At 52.9% G+C, this 24,295-nt stretch overlaps 1 protein-coding gene across 12 annotated transcripts in view; it reads left to right on the top strand.

Annotated features, from left to right (window-relative positions):
* GREB1 (growth regulating estrogen receptor binding 1) overlaps nt 1-24,295 on the top strand; it is a 130,293-nt gene that overhangs the window by 68,043 nt on the left and 37,955 nt on the right. For 8 of the 12 annotated variants that reach the window (XM_073216453.1, XM_037026570.2, XM_073216456.1 and 5 more), the window contains exons 5-15: nt 4,460-4,642; nt 6,076-6,219; nt 7,784-7,912; nt 11,276-11,389; nt 11,904-12,047; nt 14,409-14,594; nt 17,305-17,655; nt 20,815-20,943; nt 21,650-21,778; nt 22,425-22,622; nt 23,334-23,514. In XM_073216453.1, coding sequence (XP_073072554.1) covers nt 4,460-4,642; nt 6,076-6,219; nt 7,784-7,912; nt 11,276-11,389; nt 11,904-12,047; nt 14,409-14,594; nt 17,305-17,655; nt 20,815-20,943; nt 21,650-21,778; nt 22,425-22,622; nt 23,334-23,514 — 1,888 coding nt within the window. The remainder of the gene's footprint in view (nt 1-4,459; nt 4,643-6,075; nt 6,220-7,783; nt 7,913-11,275; nt 11,390-11,903; nt 12,048-14,408; nt 14,595-17,304; nt 17,656-20,814; nt 20,944-21,649; nt 21,779-22,424; nt 22,623-23,333; nt 23,515-24,295) is intronic. The other 4 variants (XM_037026572.2, XM_037026571.2, XM_073216476.1 and 1 more) reach the window with 3 other exon arrangements.

The raw sequence follows: 24,295 nt of genomic DNA, 5'->3' as shown, positions 1-24,295 counted from the left end.
TAAGTTAAAATAACCCTTTATGGTGGATGTGTTATTATCTAACATGAAACAAAGAGAGGTTAACTAACTTGCTCAGGGCCACCCAGCTAGTAAATGGCGGATCCGAAACTTGAACCCAGATGATGCGGTCTTGGTGTCATACCCTAGAGGACCAGAGGATTGTGGGCAGAGGGGACCACGTGCAGAAGGAGCTTGGCAGGCGGAGGCATGGAGCGGAGGCAGGGAAGGGGTCAGTTGGGTCCCGCTTGGAGAGGGGTACCATGCAGGGAGCTGTTTGCAAACTACTGAAGTAGAGGGAAGAGAATAATAGTATCATGTATCTGTAATTCATCCCAAACAGTTGTGCACACATAGCCCATATTGTTTCACTTATAACTCCTCTCCCTTCTGAATTATTCTGAAGCAAATCATCTGTAAATATTTTTGCATGTATCTCTAAAAGATAAGAGCTTCTTGTTGGAAAACCAATACCACTATCATATCTAAAAAATGTAACAAGAATTCCTTTATATCAAATATGCAATATGTTTACATTTTGTCTTACTTTTTTTTTTTTTTACAGTTTGGTTTAAGTCAAGATCCAAACAAGATTCTCCCAAAGCATTTGCTTGAGCACTGAATCTCTCCTCTTTACAGGACCCTCCTCCCAGCGTCCCTTTCTCTCTCAAGGTTTTTATTTTTAAGAAACATTAGAAACGTTGAGAAAAAGCAAATCACTATTTTTAACTTGCATTTTAGAAAGATCTCGTGGAGGTCACATGAACAATTGATTTTTACTGAAAAAGAGATACTGAGGTGGGGGATCTAGTAATGAGCTTGTTGCAGGATTCCAGATAATTAGTGTCTTGGTCAGAGCGTGTAGAGAGCTTCAGGCCTAGGCTCCCTGTAGGGCCCAGCCCTCCACCCCTTTCACAGATGGAGGGCCGGATGCGCTCCAGGAGCAGAAACGCACCTCCCAGGCCGGGACTTGTTTTTACTGCACAAAGTACATGGGAAGAAGGGGGTGAGGGACAGGAGACACCGGGGAAGGCAATTCCAGGAAGACCTCAGGCAAGGCGGGACTGAAATTGGGCCCGAAGAGGAGGCGGGACCCCAAGAGGCCGTGATGCTCCCATTCAGGGACAGGCCCTCCCAGCCAGGCATGCGCTACGACAGGCCCCTGACCGGCCGCCCTCCTTGTTCCCTGAAAATGAACAGTGACTGGGGATAAAAATAGGATTGGCTTTGGCTCATTTTAACACATTAAGTGGAAAACAAACCCCAGAATGTAGCACTTAATCTGTGCTGTGCATACAAGCTGTGAAAGTCATTTTAGGACCCAGGCCTATCATCTTGTTTACAGACAAGGAAAGCAAAGTTCAGAGACATTCATTAACCTGCCCAAATTCACATGACTAGTGACTCAGGATTTGAACACAGGTCCCTCTGATTTCCAGGTTGGTGTGTGCGCACTGCAGTCAATGGCAGTGGTACGGAGCGGGCAGGAGCCTTCCTTCTGGCAGAAGGGGGACCTGGCCTGGCACCTGGCATGCACTTGCAGGCACCCATTGAGGACATGCTTGTTAAGCACCTGCCACCTACAGCTACCACGTGTGGCGAGGCTGCGCCTACGGGAACTGGTGGTCATGAGAGAGAAATCTTTATGGGCTATTTCCCAGGCTGTCGTACACTGAAGAGATAGTGTCACCGTTGTGGCTGTTTGTGCCTGTCAGGGATTTGAGGATTTAGGCCGTGTTAGGGCTCTTTTCTAAAGAGATTATTATGGACTCTTAAGTCCTAAGGTAGGTTTCCAAAGAAAGTGGCTCTTTTTATTCTTCCCCAGGCAAACTTTTATTGCCTTTCAGATGTTTTCTTAAAAAATTAGAACTACCTCGTACATTCAGCTGGGATGGAGTAAACCATGTCCCCTGCCTCGTGAGGCCAGTCGGTGAGCCATCCTGTGTCTTGGTTGGACCACCGGTGGCCCCGGATCACCTCTTAGAAGAGCAGGTGGTTCTCCTGGCAGGAAATTGTCTTTGCCGAAGCAGGACGGCAGTTTGCTCGCTGGCTCCCTGCGTATTTCCTGCACCAGGGAGATTGGGGTTTCCACCCTCCTTTCTAAGCCACAAGGAGGAGTTCCTTATGGTCAGTGGTTCCCATCCCTGCCTCTGAAATGGAGTGTGGTCCCACAGCCCACGTGGCTTATGGGACACAGGCCTGTGAGCTATGTGGCTGGTTCGGGACGGCAGTTGGCCTTGGCAAATCCCTCTTAGCATCCTTGTTCTTGCGCTTCTGTTCCTGGTCCTCCATCTTTTCGGTGCTCGGGGTCAGAATCCCTTCCAGAGAGCTCTGAAGCTTTCTCAGGGTCTTAGATGGCAGTTGAGCTGTGTTTATCTCAAGCCTCCCAGGTTGGAGACAGAGGAATGAATAAAAACATTTGATTCTTTCTTCCAAGCATCTGTAGAAATCCTGAAGCGTTCACTCTGACAGTGACCTGCTTTCCTCTCTCCTTCCCTTCCGATCTTTACCGTCTGCTGTGTGCCAGGCCCTAGCCCGCGCACACACACTGTGTACACAGACGCAGTCCACGCCAACAGTCAGTGATCCTGGTCCTTGGGAAGCATGGGGATAGTTATGGGGAACAGACATGAGTTTCAGTAACTTTAACACTAAGGAAGAAGTTACAAGGGCCCTCTGAGCAATGTAAGGAGCCTTAGGGGTTTGGAGAACAGGAAGTCCCCGCCCTCTGGGTCAGGGGACGCTCTGGAGGAGCGGGTGTTCGGGCTGGGCACCGGGTGACAGGCAGGAGACAGGAAGAGCAAGAGTCTAGGGCAGGAGAGTGGTGGAGTGGCTGGGGGAGTCCAGGGGGACCTGGCGTAGCAGAATGAGGAACAGGAAGTGAAGCTGGGGGTGGGGGCTGGGAGGGTTCGGGGCCGCACTGAGTGCCATGCTTGTGGGTCTAGACTTCATTCTCACGCTAGAATGGGACACCGCACTTCCTGTATCTACTTTGAACTGTTAGCCTTTCTGGTCCTCAAGTTTCCCAAAAGAAGGTTTTGTTGTCCTGACTGACTGGTAGTTGTGTCAGTTAAGTTGAGTGACCTGTCTGGGTGACACTGAATGGCAAAAACGGCGCTGGCCCTTTGTGCGTGTCAGTTCCTTTCCTGTCCCTTTTAAAACAAGTAAACATAGAGCACGATGTCTGATGGTTCTTTGGTACTTTATTTGTTTGGTACAGAGGGAATAGGATTCTGGGAGGTTAAACTAACCTGTACCTGTCCTGTGGCTAGACCAAGAGATTTGTCCTTATTTCTAAGGCCTTTTATTGCTTAAAATAAAATAGAGAATCCAGTAAGTTTCCATCATGTAGATGTCTCATTTCTCTGTGGAGGTGTTTTGAACCTTCACTAATGCGCTATTTTTAACAGTAGCCAGAGGTGTCAGGAACACGGTTCCAAAGCACAGATTATGCACAGAGCCACGCAGTCCTCATGGCCCAAGTTGAAATGACCTTCGTAAACGTGTCAGTCAGAGAATATGATAAAATAAATTAGCCTCAGCCTCAGGGTGTCCCCACAAGGACCTTGCACCATGGAAACCAGATGTCGCCATGGGCAGAGCAAGGTCTTGAGAAAGGCCTTCTTCAAGAAGTTTAAGCAAGAACAGTCATCAGGTGGAAAAGTCAAGTCACCAGGTTTCTCTTATATTAACCAACAGATCTATGAGTACAGTTTGGATAGACTTTACCATTCATGAAGGTGTTTTGAGCGTCTTCCTTGGATTTGAATAGCTCCCAGGAGGTGCTTTCATCCTCACCACCACACAGGCAGCCTTCCCAGAGCCTTGCTGATGGGAGCCTCCATCAGCTTCCAGAAAGGCCCATTCAGCCTCAGGCAGCAGACCGCTGCCGCTGTGACAACCACATTCTAGCTGAGTGTCACCACTCCCCTGGCTGCTAAGCCCCCAGGATTCACTTGCCAGGGTCCCAGCCGTGCATTGTGAAATGTGCTCCATTTCTTTTTAGGAACTGATGGGATCAATTAGCTTGATTCCAGGAATTTTAGACTCCCAAGGTATCCAGTGTCAGTGGTCTGTCCACTGGGATTCTGTGTCTGTCCAGGGCTGAAGGCAGTAGCGGCATGCCAGTTCATCGCAGGCACCTGATCAGTGCTGGCAGCTGAATTGACAGTCCTTGCCCTGTAAAGTTTGCTCTTTGTGCTGCTTTAACATATGCTTCTAAGCAAGTTCAGTCTCCAAGCCTGCCTGGGCCCATCTCTATGACTCAATCTTCTTGATCCTTTATTCAAGTCAAGGTCATCTTGACCCCTGGGCCAGCATAAGGTGATGGGGACCTTGGCCCTGTGGAATTCTCAGGTTGGTGGTACAGGAGGTGAATGGTCAGAGTTTCAGTGAACTATGTATTATTTAAAGAGGACTTTGGAGGTAAGCTGGGGGTGTTTGTGGTTTGTTCCGTCTTCAGGTTTCTCCGGGAACTGTGTTGGCTGTGGGAAGAAAGGCTTCTGTTACTTCACGGAATTCTCCAATCACATCAATCTGAAGCTGAGCACGCAGCCCAAGAAGCAGAAACACCTGAAGTATTACCTGGTCCGCAATGCGCAAGGGGCTCTGACCAAAGGACCCCTCATCTGTTGGAGAGGCTCAGGTGAGCTGTCAGCCTGAGGGGTGGCAGTGAAAGGGCGCCCTTCAAGCAGGCCAAGGCGCCTGTCAGTGAGGCTCGGGGAGAGACTGCCGCTGGGCAGAGACAGCAGGCCAGTCAGCCCTGCGAATTCACCGCACTTCTTGGGTGACAGCTTCTAGTTTATAGTGTCTGCCTAGTTGTGTTGGACGTTTAAAACTTGGCAGAGGGCCACACTGGGCTGTGACTCCTTGTGACAGGTATTTGGGGCAGAGGTCCTCAACTGCGGGTGGTTTTTTCCCCCAGGGGACATTTGGCAATGTCTGGAGACATTTTTGATCATCGTGATTGGAGAGCACCACTGGCATTGCGTAGGGGGAGACCAAGGCTGCTGCTAAACATCCCACAGGGCACAGGGCCACCCCTCCTGCTGCCCCCTCCCCTCCGAGAACCATCCAGTCCAGAATGTCTGGCGCTGTTGTTGAGAAACCCAGATTTTGAGAAAGCTTGGCTTGAGTCATGCTCCCTGCCTCCCCTGAGCCCCACGAGCAGCTTCCCAGGACCTATCCTTGAGCAGGTCTGGCTCCAGCTCCAGGAAGCTTCTGGAACCGGGTCGTCTCCCCCCACCCTGTTCCTCTGCATGGCTTGTGGCTACAGCCCGCTCTCTGAGGAAGAGGATGGGTGTTTGGGTTTTCAGAGGTCTGACCTCATGTGCCCACTGAGAAACCCTGGCTCAGTCCTGCTGTGGAGGGATGTGTCCTGGGAAAAGCTGTCAGAGAGATGACAGGAGGCGAGCTGTTTGTGGGATGGATGCCAGAGTCCCTTGTCTGTGCCGGTTCACTTCTGGTGGCCTGGAATCTCCTAACCAGCTTCCTGGCCTGCTCTGCCACCTTTTCTTATGTCACTCAATAAATATTTCTTGAGCACCTACTACGTGCTGGTCATTTTCTAGGTCCTGGGGAGGCAGTGGCTCTTCCCCCTGTGGGACCAGATAAGAGTCTTTGGTCACTTGATGTGACCAAGCACCTCCCAGGTGAGATAGGCCAGTGGGAGTTAATCTTCCTGACAGAGGATGGCTCACGGGATGGAGGAAGGTGGGCTGTTCCCCTGCCTCTTAGTAACTCTGTTCTGTCCTTGGACTTGAAGGGCAGGCATGGGATGACTCATTGTATCATCTGTTTTTCTCCATTTCCCAAATGCTCACAACTGCTCCCACTCCTGACCATCAGAGCTGCCCCTCAGAGGGACCCCCCCATCCCTGGCACGGAGCCCCAGGGGTGGGGGTTGTCACATGCCCACTGCCTCTGGCTGCACTGAAGCAAAAACTAGGGTGGTGTTGGCAGCCTTTTACTTCCTAGGTACCCAGCTCTGCTGTAGGCCAGATTCCGGTCTGGAAAACTATTTCATTACCTGGTGGAGTGGCAGCAAATTGATTTGGGTGCCTGCCTCTCGCCCCGTAGAGTTCAGAAGCCGGCAGACCTCCACCAGTGTTGGTCCCTGTTCTCTCTTCCTGCCACCGGAGAGCGCCGGGCCTCAGGCTGCCTTCTCCAGCGAGCCCATTTCTGGAACAATCCCGGGCATCCCCGTGGGGCCACAGCAGGCAGGTGAGGACACAGAGAAGCGCCAAAGGTGCCAAATTCACAGGCCTGGCACGTTGCTGGTTCAGCTGCTTCATTATGCCAAACGTTCTTCGAGATAAGTAGGGGCTACGCGTTGTATATGATCTTTTTCTAAGTGCCTTTATGTTTCATCTTGCGTTTGTAATAGTTTGCAACACCAAATGTCATGTTTTCAATTTGGAAAGATGTTCTGCATTCCATCTGCTACATAACATGATCCCCTCGGTGTGGTGTGGTGTGTTAGGGCCCTTCTGCACCTGCCGGTTTGCAGCACAGGGCTTGCTCTGTCCTAGGCACTGAGTCAGTGCTGGGGCTGAGTTCCTGAAGGAGCAGGTAAGACTAGGTAGCACCATTCATCGTGTGCTCAGCAGGTCCCAACTCTACATGTGCATCTCATGAAGCCTAACATTGTCCTGGGAAATCAAGGCTCAGATGCTTGCCTAGGATTTCATGGACAAAAGGAGGTGGAATTAAGATTTGATAGCAGGCATTTCTGGTTCATGGGCTGGGCGTTCTGCCATCATGAACAGACCTGAAGGCATGCTGCTGTTATCACAGCAGAGAGGAGCCTTCTCAGGAACTCTGGGGGGCTGGTAGTTCTCATTCCTCCTGCCCAGAGGGTCTGTCGAAGGGCCCTGAGGGGGGAGCCAATGCCCTTGCCCCACTGTTGCTCATCACGTCAATAATGAAGAGGTCGCGCTGAGCTGGGAATGTGCTCCCTCCCACCTGGTATCTGCTGTTGCCTTCACTGCCTCACTGGGCCCAGGCCACCTGGGACCTCTGCCACTGTGACATCCAGAGAGACCACTTCTCTTGTCATCAGGAAACCTGGGTGTTAAGTCCAGTGCTGCCCCTTGCCAGCTGGGATGTTTGGGGCAACTCACTTCAACTCTGAGTCTCTGTTTCCTCATCTGTTCAGCTGGAGAAACCCTTCTCTGATTTGCAGGGTGAGGGTGAGCATCAAGTAAGATTACAGTAACAGCAAATACATGGGGCTTACTACCCGCCAGGCACTGTTCTACACACGTTAATTCTATTAACTCATGTTTTCCTTGCAATGGCTGTTCTTACCCCTTCTGTAGGTGAGAATGCACAGGGAGGTTAAGTGAGTTAAATCAGGTTGCACAGCCAGTGAGCGGCAGAGCTGGGATTCAGACGCAGGTCGTCTGACCACAGGAATTCATGCTACTTCAGACTCTGGAGTGCCTTCCAGAGCATTCTGGCAGTGCCGTGAGCCTCAGAAGATCAGAGCCTACAATTGCCCCTAGATTGAGCCTCAGGAGCTCCAGGACCTGTGAACAGCCTGGGCCCGGGGAGTGTAGACCCGGCACTTCCCTGACCCATGAAGTGCTCACTGTAGCAGGAGTGTGTGCAGTTTTGGGTGCATCTGTGCATCTCCTCAGGGGCAGGATCACCATGTCAGGGGCTCTGGGCCCAGATGGGACGTGTCACTGAAAAGTTGGTTCATACAAATGGAAGTAAACTTGGCTCGGCATGCCACAGGGCACCTTGTGGACTGACCCTGCTCTCTCCCTTCTCTCACTGCCAGGATGTGCCGCCAGTCACCCCTCATTGGCCGCAGCAGTGGCCCCGGCCGTTTTCAATGGCAAAGATTCCCCGAAGCACCAACAGCTGGTGAAGACCAACCCGGTGGCCGTGGCCCGGCCTTTGGCATTAGGTAGACTAGCCTGTCCTGGGGTCTTGCTTTCTCTGGGCCAGGGTGTCATGGTGGGTGAGGGGGGAAGCAGGAGCCACTGTGCCGTCACTGCTGAGCCTCCTGGGCTCCTGGAAGGAGAGTCAGGCCTGGGGAGCAGGTGGCCCTTGAGTCTGTGGGGCTGTGCCCCACCCAGCTCTGGTGCCAGGTGGGGCCTCAGCTTCAGCCACTGACTTGGGTGATGTGTGAGGAGCAGTGGAAGCCCTTTGTAGAGTGGGTGACCCGTCTCATTGAGGGCCTCATGTCAGGAGGGCTATCGAACTCTGGAGAAATAGGGACAACATGGTGCGTGAGAAGAATGGGGCTCCAGAATCAGATAAATATGAACTCAAACCCAGCCCTGTCTCTTATTACAGCATCTTGGACAAGTCTTCTGGCCGAATGTTCCCTCATCTGGAGCTCAGACTCCTGCTCTGGGGGCAATGGAGAGATCAGATGTGTGGAAATTCAGGGCCCTCTGGGAGCTCACTAAGGGCGCTGTTACTGCCACCTGCCTCAGCAGCATCATGAGCTGGTCTCTGCAGGGAGGGCTTCTTGGAGGCTGTGACACCTGAGCTGCCACCTGCAGTTGGGGAAAGGCTAATTAGAGATGGTCTGTGAGGCAGGAGGAATGAGGGTAGGAGGTAGGGAACCGAGTAAAGGGACTGAGCAGAGGCTGTGGGTCTGGGAGGAGCTGGAGAGGCGGAGCAGCGTGGGGACGCGGCCCTGAGACTCAAGGTCAGTGCTGTCCCCTCCGTGCTTGCCTGGCCGCCCAGTGAGCCAGTCTCCCCTCTGCTCCCTCCTTCATGCACACAGCCGGACAAACCTTAGGATCCAAGGCTGTGCACCTGGACAAGCCCCTGGTGGATGTTCAGTCCAGCGCTCAGTTTTGCAGAGAAGAGTGAGGCCAGAAGGGCAGCCCAGGCCTGGGGTCTGGGCTTCCCTGCTTCTGTTAGATGGCCAGGGGCCGCCTCCCGTGGTTGGAGCCTGAGAATTACCTTGCTCTTAGTCGGAGGAAGGACGCCTTTTCTGAACCGGATCTGAGGCTTCCCAGGCCTAACCAGCGCATCCATTTTGGAGTCTGTGATCAGGCCTTCATCCTTTCCTGGGTGGGAGGAACCCAGGCAGGCACCGACTTTTCCTGTGACTTTCTTCCCCGGGAGGAGCTGAATTCAGGGTGGCATGTTGATGAGGATGGCCTTGGGCCGGTGCTGGGAGGTGTCCCCTGCCTGCCCTGAGCCCCGTGCAGCCAGGGAATGGGGGCTGCTGGACCTGCCCTAGGAGTTGGGCTGTGGTGGATGAGCCACTTCCCTTGGAGGGGTGTAGGGACAAGAGAGCTGGATTCACAGTGTGGCGCTCGGCCTGCTGGAATCTGCCCCGGCCAGCCTGGTGACCGCCATCTGTTCCCCGCTGGAGAACTCCGCACCCTGGCTGCTCTGGGTGGTTCAGTATCCTTCCACACCTGTCCCCACACCCTGGTCACTCATCTGTGACTTGAAGAACTCTTCCCACCCACCTGCAAAACCTGCCTTTCAGAGCTTAGCTTGGGTGTCACCTCCTCCTGTAGGAGGGCCCCCTCCCCAGGACCCTGGTGTCAGTTCTATGGCCATTTGTGTCTGTGGGGCCATGATGTCCTGAGATGAAGTCCTGAGACAGGGCTGTTGCCACCTGTCCCTGGCTGCCGTGGCCTAGGTGAGCTCACTGACACTGGCCCCGTGGAGTTGTGCTAAGGGCACAGCTGGAACATGGGAGCCCTGTGCCCACCTGCTCCAGGGAGAGCTGAGATTAATTTTAAGAAAATGCTTCTAAAACTCTAAGGAACATTTAACTCAGACCTGAGGTCTGTTGCTCCGTGGTTCTCAGTGGAAAAGGTGCTGCCCCCGTTGGGGATGGGGAGGTGCTGGGAAATGTGCAGGTCCTTTCCTGGTTGTCCCAGACAGGTCAGGGTGCTAGGTGGCTGCAGTGAGTGAGCTGCATCATGAACTGTCTCACCCAGAATGCCAGTGGTGTCCCCACCCCCACCAGGAACACTGTGAAAAATAGTTGGTCCACATGGATGCCAGAGGCATCATTTTGGGAGAGTTCATGAGCTCAGAGTCCACTGAGAGGCATATAAGGGAGCACCCCAAAGGGAAAAACTGCCTATGGAGCTTCCTCCATCCTTAGCACTGCTGCACAGAGCCCCCTCTGGTAGTATCAGTTCTTAGAGGCACTGGCATCTTAGGCTTTGGGAGTCCTTCCCTTGGCGCTGGGGGGCAGGTGTTGGGGGAGCCAAAGACGTGGTCTAAATGGATAGCCGGAGCACCGCTGCCTCAGAGGCTGGACTGAAGGAGCCCACCTATTTGAAAGCTCTTTGTAAAAGAAGTACTTTATGTTTTAAACTTCTTATTCATGTTATTTTATCCCATAACCAGTGTGCTTGTGAATGGTGGCATCTTCTCACATTTCCAGAGATCTGATTCTGTAGGTCGAGGTGGGCCCCGGGAGTTGACAGTTATAAAAAGCCCTTGCCGGTTCTTTTCCAGCTCCTTCTTGGGCCAGGCTTAGAGAAGTACCGCTCTAAACAATGGTTCTCCACCCTGGTTGTGAGTTGGAAGCACCAGGGAGCTCGGAGGTCATCAGGATGCCTGGGCCCCCCCTGGTGCTGGGACTCGGGTTTACTTGGCAGGGGCTTGTGTCCAGGCACAGAGTTGTCAAGTTTCCCCAGATGAGTTTGCTGTGCAGTCATGGTTGGATGTATAGCTCTAAATGTGAGGGAAATGTTGTGCCAGATGGGTCAGGAAAATAATGGTAATGAATTCTTGATATTATGAACAACCCACGAACCTGGTGTGCGTCATGCGCGTGCTGTTATCCAGAGTGGGCAGGCATGACTCATTAACAGCACTGGGTCCAGCTTCTGTTCCCTTGGTTTTTTAAATCTGAAATGAGCTGTCAAGGCTGGGGTGGGGAAGAGCACAGGTGGATCAGTACTGCCCCCAAGTGGTGACACTGCGGAGGTGGCATGAGTGCTGTGGTGGCTTGTCTGCAGAAACGCACATTAATACATTGGGATGTATAGATACTTTATAAGCATTCACTTTAGTCCCAGTCAAACCACCTCTTATGGTAGGTTTTATTTTAAAGATGCAGGAGCTAAGCCCCAGAGAAAGAAAGCTCAGACACTTGCACGACTTCAGAATGAAACATTTACAAATATGGACAGGATATTCCTTATGCCTAGATACTTCACTAGATGCTAAAACTGAATTTTTAAAATAACAATTAAGTGTTCGCCAAATCTGGAGCAATATTTTATTGACATTCATCTCTAGTGACAGCCTAATTCATATTCTGAATGTTGTCTAGGTATCTTATCAAACTCCGGGCCCCCCAAAAAACGTCATAAGGGGTGGTCTCCAGATTCTCCATCAGCTGCAGATGGTGGCTGTCCCCAGGGCGGTGGGAACAGAGCTAAGTGTGGTAAGTGACAACAGCCTGGTCAATAATCCAAGGCTTGGGTACTAGCAGGCTGCAGGTGTGTGTGTGTGTGTGTGTGTGTGCGCGCGCGGGTGTGTGTGCGCATGCGCACGCACATGGGTGAGTGGGCAGAGACGCTTTTGTGTGTGCTGGTGAGCAAGTTCTGGGGAGGCAGGCTTTGGTGTAACGAAAGATCTCTCTCTCCGGTAAGAGTTGCTTAATAAGCTCAGGATCCCTGTATAGTAGCAAGTCCCCTGATCCTAAAGGAATCTACGAAGGGGCTTGCCTGTCACTTGGCAGAGGACTGAAGAGGAGAAGGAGCCTGGGTTGTTTGGTGGGGAAGTTTGGACCGAGGGGCCTTAGGTATGCTTTTGATGTCAGGGTTCTGTGGCTCTGGGACATGGGTGCTATGGTAAGCAGGGCTAAGGGCCAGCTGGAGTGCTGGCTGGCAGTGAGGCCTGCTGGAGGTGGGCACCTCATCTGCTGTGTCTTCCTAACGCTCCTGGTGTGTCCCTAGAGAGTGCAGGCATGTCCCGCATGCCCCAGGTTGGCTTGGTGGGCCCAGCTTCAGCCACCTTTCCTGTTGTGGCCTCCGGAGAACCAGTGTCCGTTCCTGACAACTTGCTGAAGATATGCGAGGCCAAGCCCGTGATATTCAAAGGCAAGTGTTGCAGCGGGAGGGGAGGAGGCGGGGAGCCTGCAGGAAGCCTGGGCAGCAGTGACCCCGACTCTTCCCCCAGGGTGTCCTCCTGGAAAAACTCCAACCTTTTCCCGGGCAACGAAAGGGCTAAGCAGACCCGTCACTAATCAGGTGCCCTGATCAGATGCCAGGAGTTACAGAGCGTGTCACAGTTTCACACAAGCCCAACTGGAATTATTGTTGCGTGATGTGCATTTGCTTGTTCGTTCCTTCTTTCCTTCATGCACGCATTCACTCCTCATTCCCTTGCCAACTCCACCAGCTCCTGCCAGGAGCAGGCTCAGTGCTGAGCACCGAGGACCAGATGGGTCCTCAGCCCTATGCCGATTATCAGACTCGGAGCCCTGGTTCCATGGGTCATCCCGTTGCCACCTGACGCCACTAATATTTTTTGAGTATGGAATCTGACATTGGTTGAGCAAAGATAGCCACAGTCATGACATAGAAACATAAACAACACTAGATCAGGTCTCTGTTTTGTGACAGTGGGCTAATATATGCTACACAGAGGTCGATTTTTGGCTCAACTGAAGAAAAAAACAATCCCTTTCTAATGCAGTGGGAGATCTCGAAATGCGAGGATTCTGTGGGACTTGCTTATGAAGTACTCACAGGTGCCACGCGCTGGTGTGCAGTGATGCACACATTCAGGGTGCTTCTTACATAAGCCAGTACTGCATTTGGTGTCAGTAATAGAGGAGAGAAGGTGGTAGGAAGCAGAGAGGTATCTTACTGTTAACTGAGAAATAAGAGAGGGCATTCCATTCTTTTTCCTAAAAAACCAAAAATGGGCAGGGTGTGATTTTGTGTTTTGAACTGGGCTTGCGGCAAGGCCAGTAATCCCACGAGGCCCTACCGGCTGACTGAGATGGAGGTCAGTGTTCAGACGCAAGGCCAGTGTTCTTAGCACCGCCACGATGTGTGTGGGCAAGGCCCTGGGCCCTGGACACGAAAGCAGGTAGGATGCAGGGCCTTGCGCTGTGGGCAGGGCTGCCCCGCACCTGCTCTGAGCAGCGAGCGTTGACATGTGGCCCCAGCAGACCCTCCTCTCTGTTCCTTGCATCCCCTGCTCCCGCCAGTGCCACTCCGTGTAAGCTGTGCCCCTGTTTGTGGTGTGCGTGCCTCCCTGGCCCCTGCCCCACTGCCACAGGCCCAGACCCTGCCTCAGCTTGAAGGCTGGCCTGCTGCCTTCTCCACTTCTCCTGTTTTCCCTTCCATCTGGGCCCCAGCACAGTGTCTCTGTGCCTTCTGTATGATGATCATCACATCCTTTCTCTTAGGAAAACCATATGTTTGGAAGCAGTGCCACCTAAACTGCCCTGGTCCAGCAGGACCGGCATTACCAGGGGCCGAGTTAGAGGTGTGAGTTCCCAGGCCCATCCCAGAACCATGACCAGGTACCATTCCTGGATCAGAAGCTCTGTAGCCGGTCCCAGCAGCCTGTGCTTTAGGAAGCCTCTCAGGGGATCCTTATGTGCCCCCAGGTTTGAGAAGCAGTTTCCTGGTGGACATGTACTGTCTCAGTCACTAGGGCCAAGCCTGGGGCCTGCACTTAGCATACGACAGGCATTCAGTGTTTGGTGAGTGAACGGGGCCCTTCTGAAGGTAAGATAGCACACACAGGTACTGCCCTTGATTGTCTCAGCACCCCCGTGAGGATTTGGTATTTTCATCATGTTTTACAAATGTGGAGTCTGGGAGAAGTTAAGCCTCTTCTTAGGGCCACAAAGCTAACAAGTGATGGAGAAGAGGCTGGACTTGGCCTGGGTGCTCCTGTCTCTGAGAGTTGTCATCAGAATTAATTCTGTACATTTGCTAGTGGCATTTGTCAAGTTCCATCTGCATTCAAAGTCTCTCGTCTGTACAGTGATTTGTTTTCCTAACTTAGCTTGCGAGAGATTCCTGGGAGGATGGGAGGCAGAATCCAGCCTGGAGGAGTCAGGGAGGTGCAGGCTGGCAGCCTGTCCTGCAAGGATCCCAGAGGCGTTGCCCCCGTGCAGTGTTCTGCAGTCAGTGCTGAAGGAGCAGCACAGATGCTGGATGTCCGGCTTGGGGTGCCTCCCTCTGGGTCTTGCTCACCTGCAAAATAAGGGCTTGGACTCAAAGAACAAGCAAATGCTACAGCCCCAGTCAGGAGCAAAAGCAGGTGTATAAGATCAGCAAGGGCTGCAAGTCCACGATTTCCCTGGAAAGGGGCACTGGAGCCACCCCGGGGGCGACTTGCCTGCCTACTTTGGCTCCCTTGCATTCAGAGATGCACCCGTGTGGCGGCCACATGGGCCCAAGGCCGTCGCCAAGTAGGTACTGTTTCTTCTTCCACAGGCCATGGGAACTTCCCTTACCTCTGTGGGAACCTGAATGATGTCGTCGTGAGCCCTCTCCTGTACACGTGCTACCAGAATGCCCAGTCCGTCTCCAGAGCCTATGAACAGTATGGGGCCTCCGCCATGCAGCCCATTTCAGAGGAGATGCAGCTCCTGCTGACCGTCTACTATCTTGTCCAGCTGGGTGAGTCTCCCTCCCGTTGAGCAGAATAATCACTAGTAGTGGGAAATGCAGGAGCCTTGATCTCTGACCGTCACTTAGAACCTTTGTGAGACCACCTCTGGCTGGTGGAAATGAAATACAGAGAAAATACCCAGAGGTCACTACAGGGGTCACCAACCTGAGGGGCTGGGAAGTAGGTCAAAATCTATAAAGGTAATTCAAAAACAATTTACTGCCATTCAAGGTGCAGAGAGATAGCAGGGAATAAAAGACAGGCTCTGCCCTCAAGGAGATGATATCCTAGTGGGAGAGAGAAACAACCTCCAGTTGGGAAATGAGCAGGGTACAGGGCGGGGGTGGGGTGGGGTGTGTGCATGTCCGCACGCACGCACATGGGTTTGTGTAGGGTTGACCTGGAGTCGCCAAGAAAGGCCTCTGTGAGATGACATTGGGTAGGGACCTGAATGGCAAGGAGACCTGAATGGGGACGACCTGAGGGAGACGGAGCCGGGAGGATAGGCGAGGAGGGGGCACGGGGTCCCAGGCCAGTGGGGGGCAGGCAGCTGCAGCAGAGCCAGGGTGAGAGGTGCCACGGAGAGGGCCAGGGCCTCCTGCTGCAGTCGAGTTCACATTGTAGATAAGTGAGAACTGACTTGTATTGGCTGCGGCTGTCATAACAAAACCCACAGACTGGGGGCTTAAACAACAGTGTGTTTCTCAGAGTGAGAGGCTGAAGTCCAAGAGCAGGGACCAGCACTGCAGTCGGCCGCCACGGAAGCAGGAAGGCGACCTTGAGAGCGCAGCCCAGGGTAGCCAGGGCTTTGGGAAGGTGCTGGGAGTCCCTCCTCCTCACCCTCCACATCTAGTCCATCAGGAAGCCTCACCCACCTTGTCCACGGTGCCTCCCTTGCCCAGGGCACCGCTCGCCCCCATTCTCCAGCTGTTAATACTGTGAATCCAATCCTATTTCTGCTCAGAACCCCCCGTTTCCTGTCACATGCTTTCCCCACACTTGTTCCAGTCCAAGTGACCAGCCCCACCTCTGCTCCCACCTGTTCACTCTGCTCTCGCCCTGCTGTCCGTCCGGAGCGCACCAGTCCACCCAGCGCTTGCTGTTCCTTCCCTGGGAAACGACCTTGCCCAGGACATTTGCATGACTTACTCCCTTTGCCATCTGAGTTTCGGTTCACATGTCATCGCTTGAGAGAGGCTTTGTCATCATTGTGTCTAAGACAGCATCCCCTCCCCAGTGCCCTGCGGCTCACTCTCCTGTTCCTTTGGGTCTTTTCCTTTAGAGCGCTACCACACTCCCAGAAACTATATTCCACGTGTGTTTGTTTATTTCAAGAGCGCTGCCTTGATGAGGATGTGCGCTCCGTGATCAGGAACTTCTGTGTCCAACGGCATGAGCAGCATGAAGCTGGCGCTCCGCCAGCATATGCCAAAGGAAGGGATGAACACTAATATGGGAGCCAGTGAAACGGGGCATTTTGGGGAGAGGGGCTAGTTAGCTGAGTCCATGTGGCTGACAGTCAAGTGCAGATTGATTATTGTCCATTGGGTCTGGGCTTACAGAAGCGACTGGCAGCCTTGATGAGGGTATGAGGAGGGCAGAGACAAAGCCACACCAGAGTGGGTTAGAACAGGAGTGAAGCAACTAGTGTGGCGAGTGCCGATGACTCTGCCAGGGAGTTTTGCTGGATGGTGGTGCTTCCGGGAGGGGATGTGGGTTCAGGGAAAGATTTTAAACATGGCAGTTATAACAGCTAATCTAATCAAACTGTGGCACAGCCCAGCAAGTGGGTGGTGTGATCACCACTTTTCAGTTCAGGAAACTGTATCATAAGAGCTCGCAGCTCCGGGGCTGGTGCTGGCATTGCTGGATGGGGACACGTTTTATAAATTCAAGTGTGGTGCTCGATCCTGCAGCCCACCTGAGCATAAAACCTGGACAAATAAATCAGAAAATGCCCATAGGAAACAAGTGTTGGGAGTATTCCATTTTATTAGTCATCGAAGAGATACAAATCAAGCAAATAATGTATTCCTCAATTAAATCAATGATAACAACCCAAACAATGGTAGTCAGGGCAGCAAGAGGACAGTTAAACCAGTGTTACTGTTGTGCCACTCCTATCATGGTAAGATGACACGTTTATACCATCTGGACAGTCTGCTGTTGTGATTTAGCTCTGTGAGCCTACTGTTGAGATTTTAGGCTAAGGAATTTATGTTCTATACATAGAGATGTGTATTGCAGATGTATTTATAAAATGATTATTTGGAAGCAATGAAAAGATCAACAATAGGGACATTGCTGAGTAAATGATGGCCCCTCCATAGGATGGGACATTATGTGCCCATTAACTGTGCTACTTAGGAAGACCATACTCATCCTGGGAATGGGACTTTGGTGGGCGGGTAAGGAAAATAAGTGGGCCCTGAAGTTGTGTCCTTAGATCCTTACAGTTGTTTAAAACCTGCACATGAAAAAGAGAGAAATACACAGAAACAGTCATGTTTCTGTTAGGATGGGGAGGTTATGGCTGCTTGTATACACCTCCCCGTGTTTCCCAGCTGTCTTTAATGCGATTTGGCATTAGTGATTTAGATCGTGTTATTTTTAAATTGGCTCGCACGCTCGTACCCCGAGTTCCGGGTGTCTGTGTGTAGAGCTGCGGCGCGGGGTGCGTGGGCGGGCGCTGAGCCCCATCCTCTGTCTTGTCGCCAGCGGCAGACCAGGTGCCCCTGATGGAGGATCTGGAGCAGATCTTCCTGCGCTCGTGGCGCGAGTCGCACCTGACGGAGATCCGGCAGTACCAGCAGGCGCAGCCGCCGCCCTTCCCGCCCGCGCCCGGCGCCCTGGCCCCCGTCACGTCGGCGCAGCTGCCCTGGCTGGCCGGCCTGGCCGCCAGCTCCTGCAATGACAGCGTGCACATCATCGAGTGCACCTACTCCCTGGCCGAGGGCCTCTCCGAGATGTTCCGGCTGCTCATCGAAGGCAAGCTCGCCAAGACCAGCTACGTGGTGATCATCTGCGCCTGCCGGGGCACCGCCATCGACTCCTGCATCGCGGTCACTGGTGAGCCTGGGCCCGTGCCGCTGCCGACGGAAGCGCAGCTGCGCTGATTTCCCCAGCCGCCCTCCCTTGCAGCTCTGCCCTTTGGACCCCTGGCGGCGGCTTTTTGCATCAGCCGGGGCCCATGATGCAGCGGGTGCTCAGCAGCCCTGTGGGCGCCCGCCGCTGCTCATCCCCGGACAGTGTGCGGAGTTAGGATTCCACTCCTCCTGTGGGTGGGAGGCGGGCAGTTCCCATTTCCACCTTAGAGAGACTGGGGGCAGCTTTGGGGTCTGGATAGACTGGAGGTAGGGGGGACCTAGCTCCACGTACTTGGCAGTGTGACTGCTACATGACTCTGCCCTCAGTTTCTTCAACTGTCTAATGGAGGTAAAAACAGTGACCTTACTGTATTGTGTGGTTTAGAGTCCCTTAACTCAGGAATTACAGCAACGCTTACTGAAGCCCTGCTCTGTGCAGCCACTGTTCCACGCATGGGGATGTAGCAGGGAAGACAGCCGAGGCCCTGCTTTTCTGCTGGGGTGGACGTCAGCCACCAGCGGTGCAGAGTGTCACCCGTGGAGGGCCAAGCAGGTGGAGGATCGCAGGGGGCTGGCTTCCAGGAGGCCAGGGGAACGCCCTTAACGAGGGGACATTCGAGCAGGGACCGGAGAGAAGTGAGGAAGCAATGCTGATGCGGGGGTGGCCGCGGGCCCCCACACCACGTGGCAACTGACTGTGCTTGGCCTGTTGAAGGGACAGTGGTCAGCCAGGGCAGAGGACAGGACCGTGGGATCGTGTGGGGCCTCAGAGGCTTGTCAGGACCTTGGATGTTTCTCTCTGTGAGCTGGGAAACCACAGAAGGTTTTGGCCAGACAAGCTGTAATCTGTGTTTTGGAAGGATTGCACACTGGCGTATAGAGGGTGGGCTGGGGAGGAGCATGGTGAGGGGGGCAGCTGCCAGAGGGTCCAGGCGTGTCTTGGACCAGGTGGTGGAGGTGGAGAGAAGTGGCCTGATTTGGGGTGTGCTCTGATGTTGGTGCCCCCGGGGCGGGCTGAGGGTCCTGTGTGCAGTGTGGGAAGCAGCCCTCAGGGGCCACCCCGAGGATTTGGCCTGTGCAGTTGGAATAGCTGTGCCGCTGGAATAGCAGTTACCATTCACTGAGATGGGAAGGACTGCAGGTTTTTTTGTTTCATTTTGTTTTTTTTAATTTAACTTGTTGTATGTGGAGCGGAGCAGTAGCCGTGATGGAAACGAGTTCTCTACCAGCTGGGCCTGGGTTTCAGATACACCAGAGGCCATCGGACATGAACCTGAAGTCAGGGCAGCGGTCGGGTCTAGGGACAAAGGGAGTCGTTACATTTATGGGGTTCGAAAGCCCAGAGGTGATGCTATGGCCCATCTGGGAGAGCAGAATGGGAGACGAGGTCTGAGCACTGGTCCTGTGGGAGAGGGGGAGGTGGAAAGAGGAGGATGAGGAACGGGGGTCAGGAGCCACGGGGGGATGCGTTTTGAGAAGGACGGGGCAAGGATGGGTCAGATGCTCCTGGCTGGTCAAGTAAGTATGTTGAGGACTGAGAATTGGCTCCCCACCTGTCAAACAGAACGGTCCTGGCAACACCATCAGCAGCCTTGGTGGGAGGTGCGGGTGAAGGAATCATTGGGTTGAGTTCAAGGGAGAATGAAGGAAGCAATGGATACAGACCCTATGGTGAGGACTTTGCCTTAAAACGAGCATTGAAATAAGACAACAGCTAGAAGGGGGTGGGATTGGGGTTTTGGTTTTCAGCTGGGAAATGGAAGAGAATGATCGGTACTGGGAACGATGCAGCGGAGAGGGAGACAGATGGTGCAGTGCGAGGAGGGTGCAATGCCCTTGCGAAGGAGGGAGGGGGAGGGGAGTACGCGCTGCTGCACGGCCGGAAGTGTGGCCTAGACAGGCGTGGGTGAGCTGGGCCGGTGAGGCAGGACTCTTCTTAGCGTGTCCCGCAGCACGCGTGCAGGCTGGAGCGGGAGGAGGGCTTGGCCCCAGAGCGTGGGTGAGGCTGATGAGGATGGGTGCCAGGGGGGGCCTGTTGACAGACTTGGACTCTCGGTCATGGGAGGAGGGGCATGAGGATAGGAAAATGTCCAGGAGGCCCCATGGATCTGCGGAGAGTGGAGGAGCGTCAGGGTTGGGGGTCAAAGGTGGTTGCAGAGTGGGGTGCCGGAGGTAGAGGACATGAAAGAGGCAGAGTTCTCAGCAGTGACCAAGGCCAGGGCGTGCCCGAGGCTGCAGATGGATGACAGGGAGTAGGAATCGGCTCCTTGGAAGAGACCGTGTGGAGTGACTTACGTGCCAGGCTGATCCTTGTGTGTATTTCCTTCTGCCCAACAACTTCATGAATCCATTCTGTCAGAGCAAGTGGATGCCTACTCCCCAGCTTCACCTGTTGGTTAAAAAGATATTCTGAAGTTTAGCCTTTTCTTGATTAAGGAGTCATGGATACAGAGATTTCTCGACTAAGCTAGGACTGTTAGTCAAGATTCCCAACCATGATTCTTGACACTTGTGTGTGGTACTCATGGATATTCATGTTTCGACTTTTAAAGTTCAGATAATTTTGGCTCATCAGTACACTCAGATTTTTTGCCTGTTTGAAACCTGAAATTTTCATATCATTTCATTTACTTTAACAAAATGCACAGTTACTCTGCATTATCTCGGTTATCTTTTAGCATTCGGATCCTAAACTCATTCGGTGTTTTTCACGAATTCTTTATGTGACTGGAGTAGTACGTTATGCAATAAACCTGGAGTCCTGGCTACACGTTTTATAAACATCATCTTGCTTAATTTTGTCCTCTGGAGTGGATACGACTGTTTGAAACATATTTCAGACAAGGAAACTGAGGCTGGTGGTGTCATCCCAGGTTACCCAGCTAGTAAGTGGGGGTTAGAGTCAGGTTCGAAAGCCCAAACTCTGGGTTTTCCCTCTTTTTATCCTAACTGGTTACTCTGGGCCAGAATGGTTTATGCTATTTATTCATTTAACCAACACGAACACCTGCTCTCAGGCAGGCATGGTGCCAGTCCTGGGGGACAGAGAGCTTAAGACTCAGAAGCACAGGCCCTTCATCGAGGAGCTTGTGTGCGAGTTCAAAGTGGAGGAGCCCAGTGAAAGTTGCTGTTTATTTTTCAGGAAAATACCAAGCCCGGATTCTTTCTGAGAGCCTTCTCACCCCAGCGGAATACCAGAAAGAAGTCAATTATGAGCTGGTTACGGGGAAAGTGGACTCCTTGGGGGCCTTTTTTAGCACCCTCTGTCCAGGTAGGCTTGTAAGGAGACAGGTGCAAATTCATTAAGTGGATAAGACAGAGATACACAAGAAAGCAAAGGGGGAAGTCATCTTAGAGCCTGTCCCCGGAGCCTACGAGGCTGGCCTTGATTCAGCTGTGCAGGGCGGCACCCCCATCTGCGCACCAGCATTTGGGGCCCTTCCTGGGGTGGTCTCTGGCTGGCCGTCTTCCTGTGCCAGCTGTGGGTTTTTCTAGGTGGGGGCTTTGTGATTTATGGCTTGTGGGGCACACGAAGATCGTGTGCCTGCTCCTCTCTGTGTCTGCAGCCCTGAGCACTGCCCCTGTCTACCCCGCACCCCTGTTGAATGCTCAGAGCCCCCAGCTGAGCAGCGTGTTCTCTGCCTCTTACAGTTCCGTGTGCTCTGTGTTGGGAGTGCCCTTCCCCTTCTCATTGGGCTCTCTACCCCACGTCCTAGGAAACTTCACTGCACTTCCTTCTCCAGGATGAGCTTGGACCCCCTCCTCCTGTCCTAACACCTACGGTATCATCACTTAGTTTTCTCTGACAAGTCTGCCTGCCTTTCTAGGTTGTGCACTCCCTGACAGCGTGGGCCGCGTGCTCTTTATCTGTTACGCCAGGGCCTGGGACAGGTGCTGGCTACGCAGCAGGTGTTCCAGGGATGTTTGTTGATTTCACTGAGGTGGATAATCCATCTCTCTTATTATGTTTTGAGCAGAGGGCAACATTGACATTTGGCTGGACAAATTTCACAAGGAAAATCAAGGCCGCATTTCTTCCCCGCTTACTGCCTCCTCTGTCACCAAGTCATCCATGCTGGATGTTGGCGGGGCACCAGTGTGCACAAGTGAGTGATGAGAGGGGCTTGGTGGGCACTGGCGTGCACAGGTGAGAGATGCCAGGGGGCTGGGCACCAGGATCTGGGCTGGCGATGCAGCATCCAGGGGTCCCAGGGGCCATGAGGAAGCGATGTTAGAGGAACATGCGGAGGCACATGCAGAAGGCCTTAGCATCAGTGTAGACACATCTACTTTTAATTTTGTTTTTTAATGGTCAGTCTCATTTTACCCAAAATGTACATCTGTACACTTTTCCTGAGATGGTTCATTTCTCTGTAGACTTGCAGCTTATCAGTACAGTCTTGAAATATTTTATTCATACTAAGTTCCTGAAGAGCTGTGATGGTCTCCTTCTCCTGCAGAGAACTTGCAGCCTCTTCCAAAGTCCAGCCTCAGCATCCTCTTCCCTGGGAGGCTGTCCTGTCCCCTCCAGGTAGAGGAGGTCACTGCCTCTGTGCCCCCTGAGCACAGTTCATCCTTTTATTATTAAATTAGAGAAGGTGCGAAGTGGCGTGCAGCCCAGAGCAGGCACCTGGTAAATGGTGGTGTCCCCCTTTCCCTAGTCACTGTGCAGCGTGCAGACCACCCTAGCAGAGGCCCTAGGCGCTGTCTGCTCTCAGGCACACCTCACCTTTATGGGGGCTCTGGTTCCAGGTTACAATCTGGAGCCCCACCACATCCGGCCCTTCCAGCTAGCCGTGGCCCAGAAGCTCCTCTCCCATGTGTGCTCAATAGCGGATTCCAGTACCCAAAATCTGGACTTAGGATCCTTTGAGAAGGTGGACTTCCTGATTTGCATTCCACCCTCAGAAGTGACCTACCAGCAGACCCTGTTCCACATCTGGCATTCAGGTACGGGGCCTCTGACGGGCAAGTCACGACGTCTGCATGGAGGAGCTTCGATCTGCTTGAATTCAGATTTGGATTTCAGCGCCAGTCTTTGCTTCTAAAGTAGACAGGGAGAGTACGATTACTCGCATTTTATAATCATGAAACTTGCTCAGACATAGGGACTTGCCCATGATTTCATGATCTGTTAAAGGCAGAGCTGTGACTAGAATTTTCACTCTGTCATACTCAGGCCGATGACCTGTGTGTTGATACCCTGTTCAGCTTAATATATTTTCCCTGTTCTTTCAAGGGGATTAAAATGTGAAATACACAGAGAGTCAATGTCTTAAACGATTCATTCCAGCATTGTCTAACATAAGGCTGGTGGCATTCAGGCTGGAGGATGATTTTGCTGGGGTGTGACCTTTCCCTTCAGTCCCACACGCCTGGGTCCAGCTACTTCACGAAGCCGGCTTTGCTACAGCCCCTCATGGGCTGCTGTGCACACACCCAGCTGCGGGGCAGGCCCCCCTCTGTGCCCAGCTCCTGCACAGACACTCACATGGCAGGCGTGCGTGGGAGTTAGCTTCCTGCTTCACCCTGAAACATCCCTGTGGCCTCGGGGCACAGCTCCCAGCTGCCCATATAGGAGGTGCTCATCAGTCGTCTGTTGAGTGACTGAAAAACTTGCAGCACGTTTGGAGTTTCTGATGTGTTTTTACTGTGTTGCAGGGGTTTTGCTGGAGCTTGGCTTGGAAAAGGAGCACATGACCAGGCAGAGGGTTGAACAGTACGTTTTGAAGCTGGATGCTGAGGCACAGACCAAGTTTAAGTCCTTTCTGCAAAACTCCTTTCAGAATCCACACACACTCTTTGTCCTAATCCACGACCATGCCCACTGGGATCTTGTGAGGTTAGAGTGACTTTGGCATGTAGCAGGGGTGACATTTTCCTGTTTTGAATTAATATTCATGGAGGATACTTGGGACTTTGGATACACGTCATGAAAAGATGAGTGATACTGGGGTTTTTCAATTGTAAGCAGACGCCGTGGGTGCATTGCAGAGCCTCAGAGCTGGCGTTATGTCAGGGATCACCTAGTGTAGCTTCTCAATGTTTCCATTACACAAACAGGCCAGAGAAGGGGAGCATCTTGCTCAGCATTGCAGGGCTGGGGTGGAGAGAGAGGGTGGTAGTAGTGAGCCAGCCCAGAACTAAGGCCCCTGAATCATAGCCCGATGTGCTTTTCTATGCCCCACACGGCAACGAGGTGCCACCTGGTGCAGGGAAGGGATCCTGATGGGAGCAGCTCAGCCCAGGCCTCTTCCTGCTGGAGGCCCCATTGGCTTCTCTACCATGGGTCACAGCTGGGGCCACCCTTCTTTGGGGGCACTTTTATTCTTCAGTTCAAATGAATGTAAATCTAGATCATTTCGGATGGTGCCTAGCTTGGAGCAGCATTCCTGGTTGTTTACCAGGATCAGTCATCTCTGTGATACTGACCTTGGAACTGTGACCTTGACATGGATGAGGGAGGAAGGAAGATCATGGGTCAGGTCGTGGGAGAAGGCTTTGGTTCAGCATAGATCCAGAAGTGTAGGGCTGGCCAGAGCATTAAAGATCACCTAGACAAAGAGTTTGCAATCTGGGCCCCATTACGGGCTTGGGGGAATTTGGACATCCCAAATTACATA

Source organism: Manis javanica, chromosome 1 (genome assembly GCF_040802235.1).
Source record: "Manis javanica isolate MJ-LG chromosome 1, MJ_LKY, whole genome shotgun sequence".
In the NCBI taxonomy this organism is placed as follows: Eukaryota; Metazoa; Chordata; class Mammalia; order Pholidota; family Manidae; genus Manis; species Manis javanica.
The sequence above is the reverse complement of the archived record's forward strand: the minus strand, read 5'-3'. Positions and strand labels throughout refer to the sequence as shown.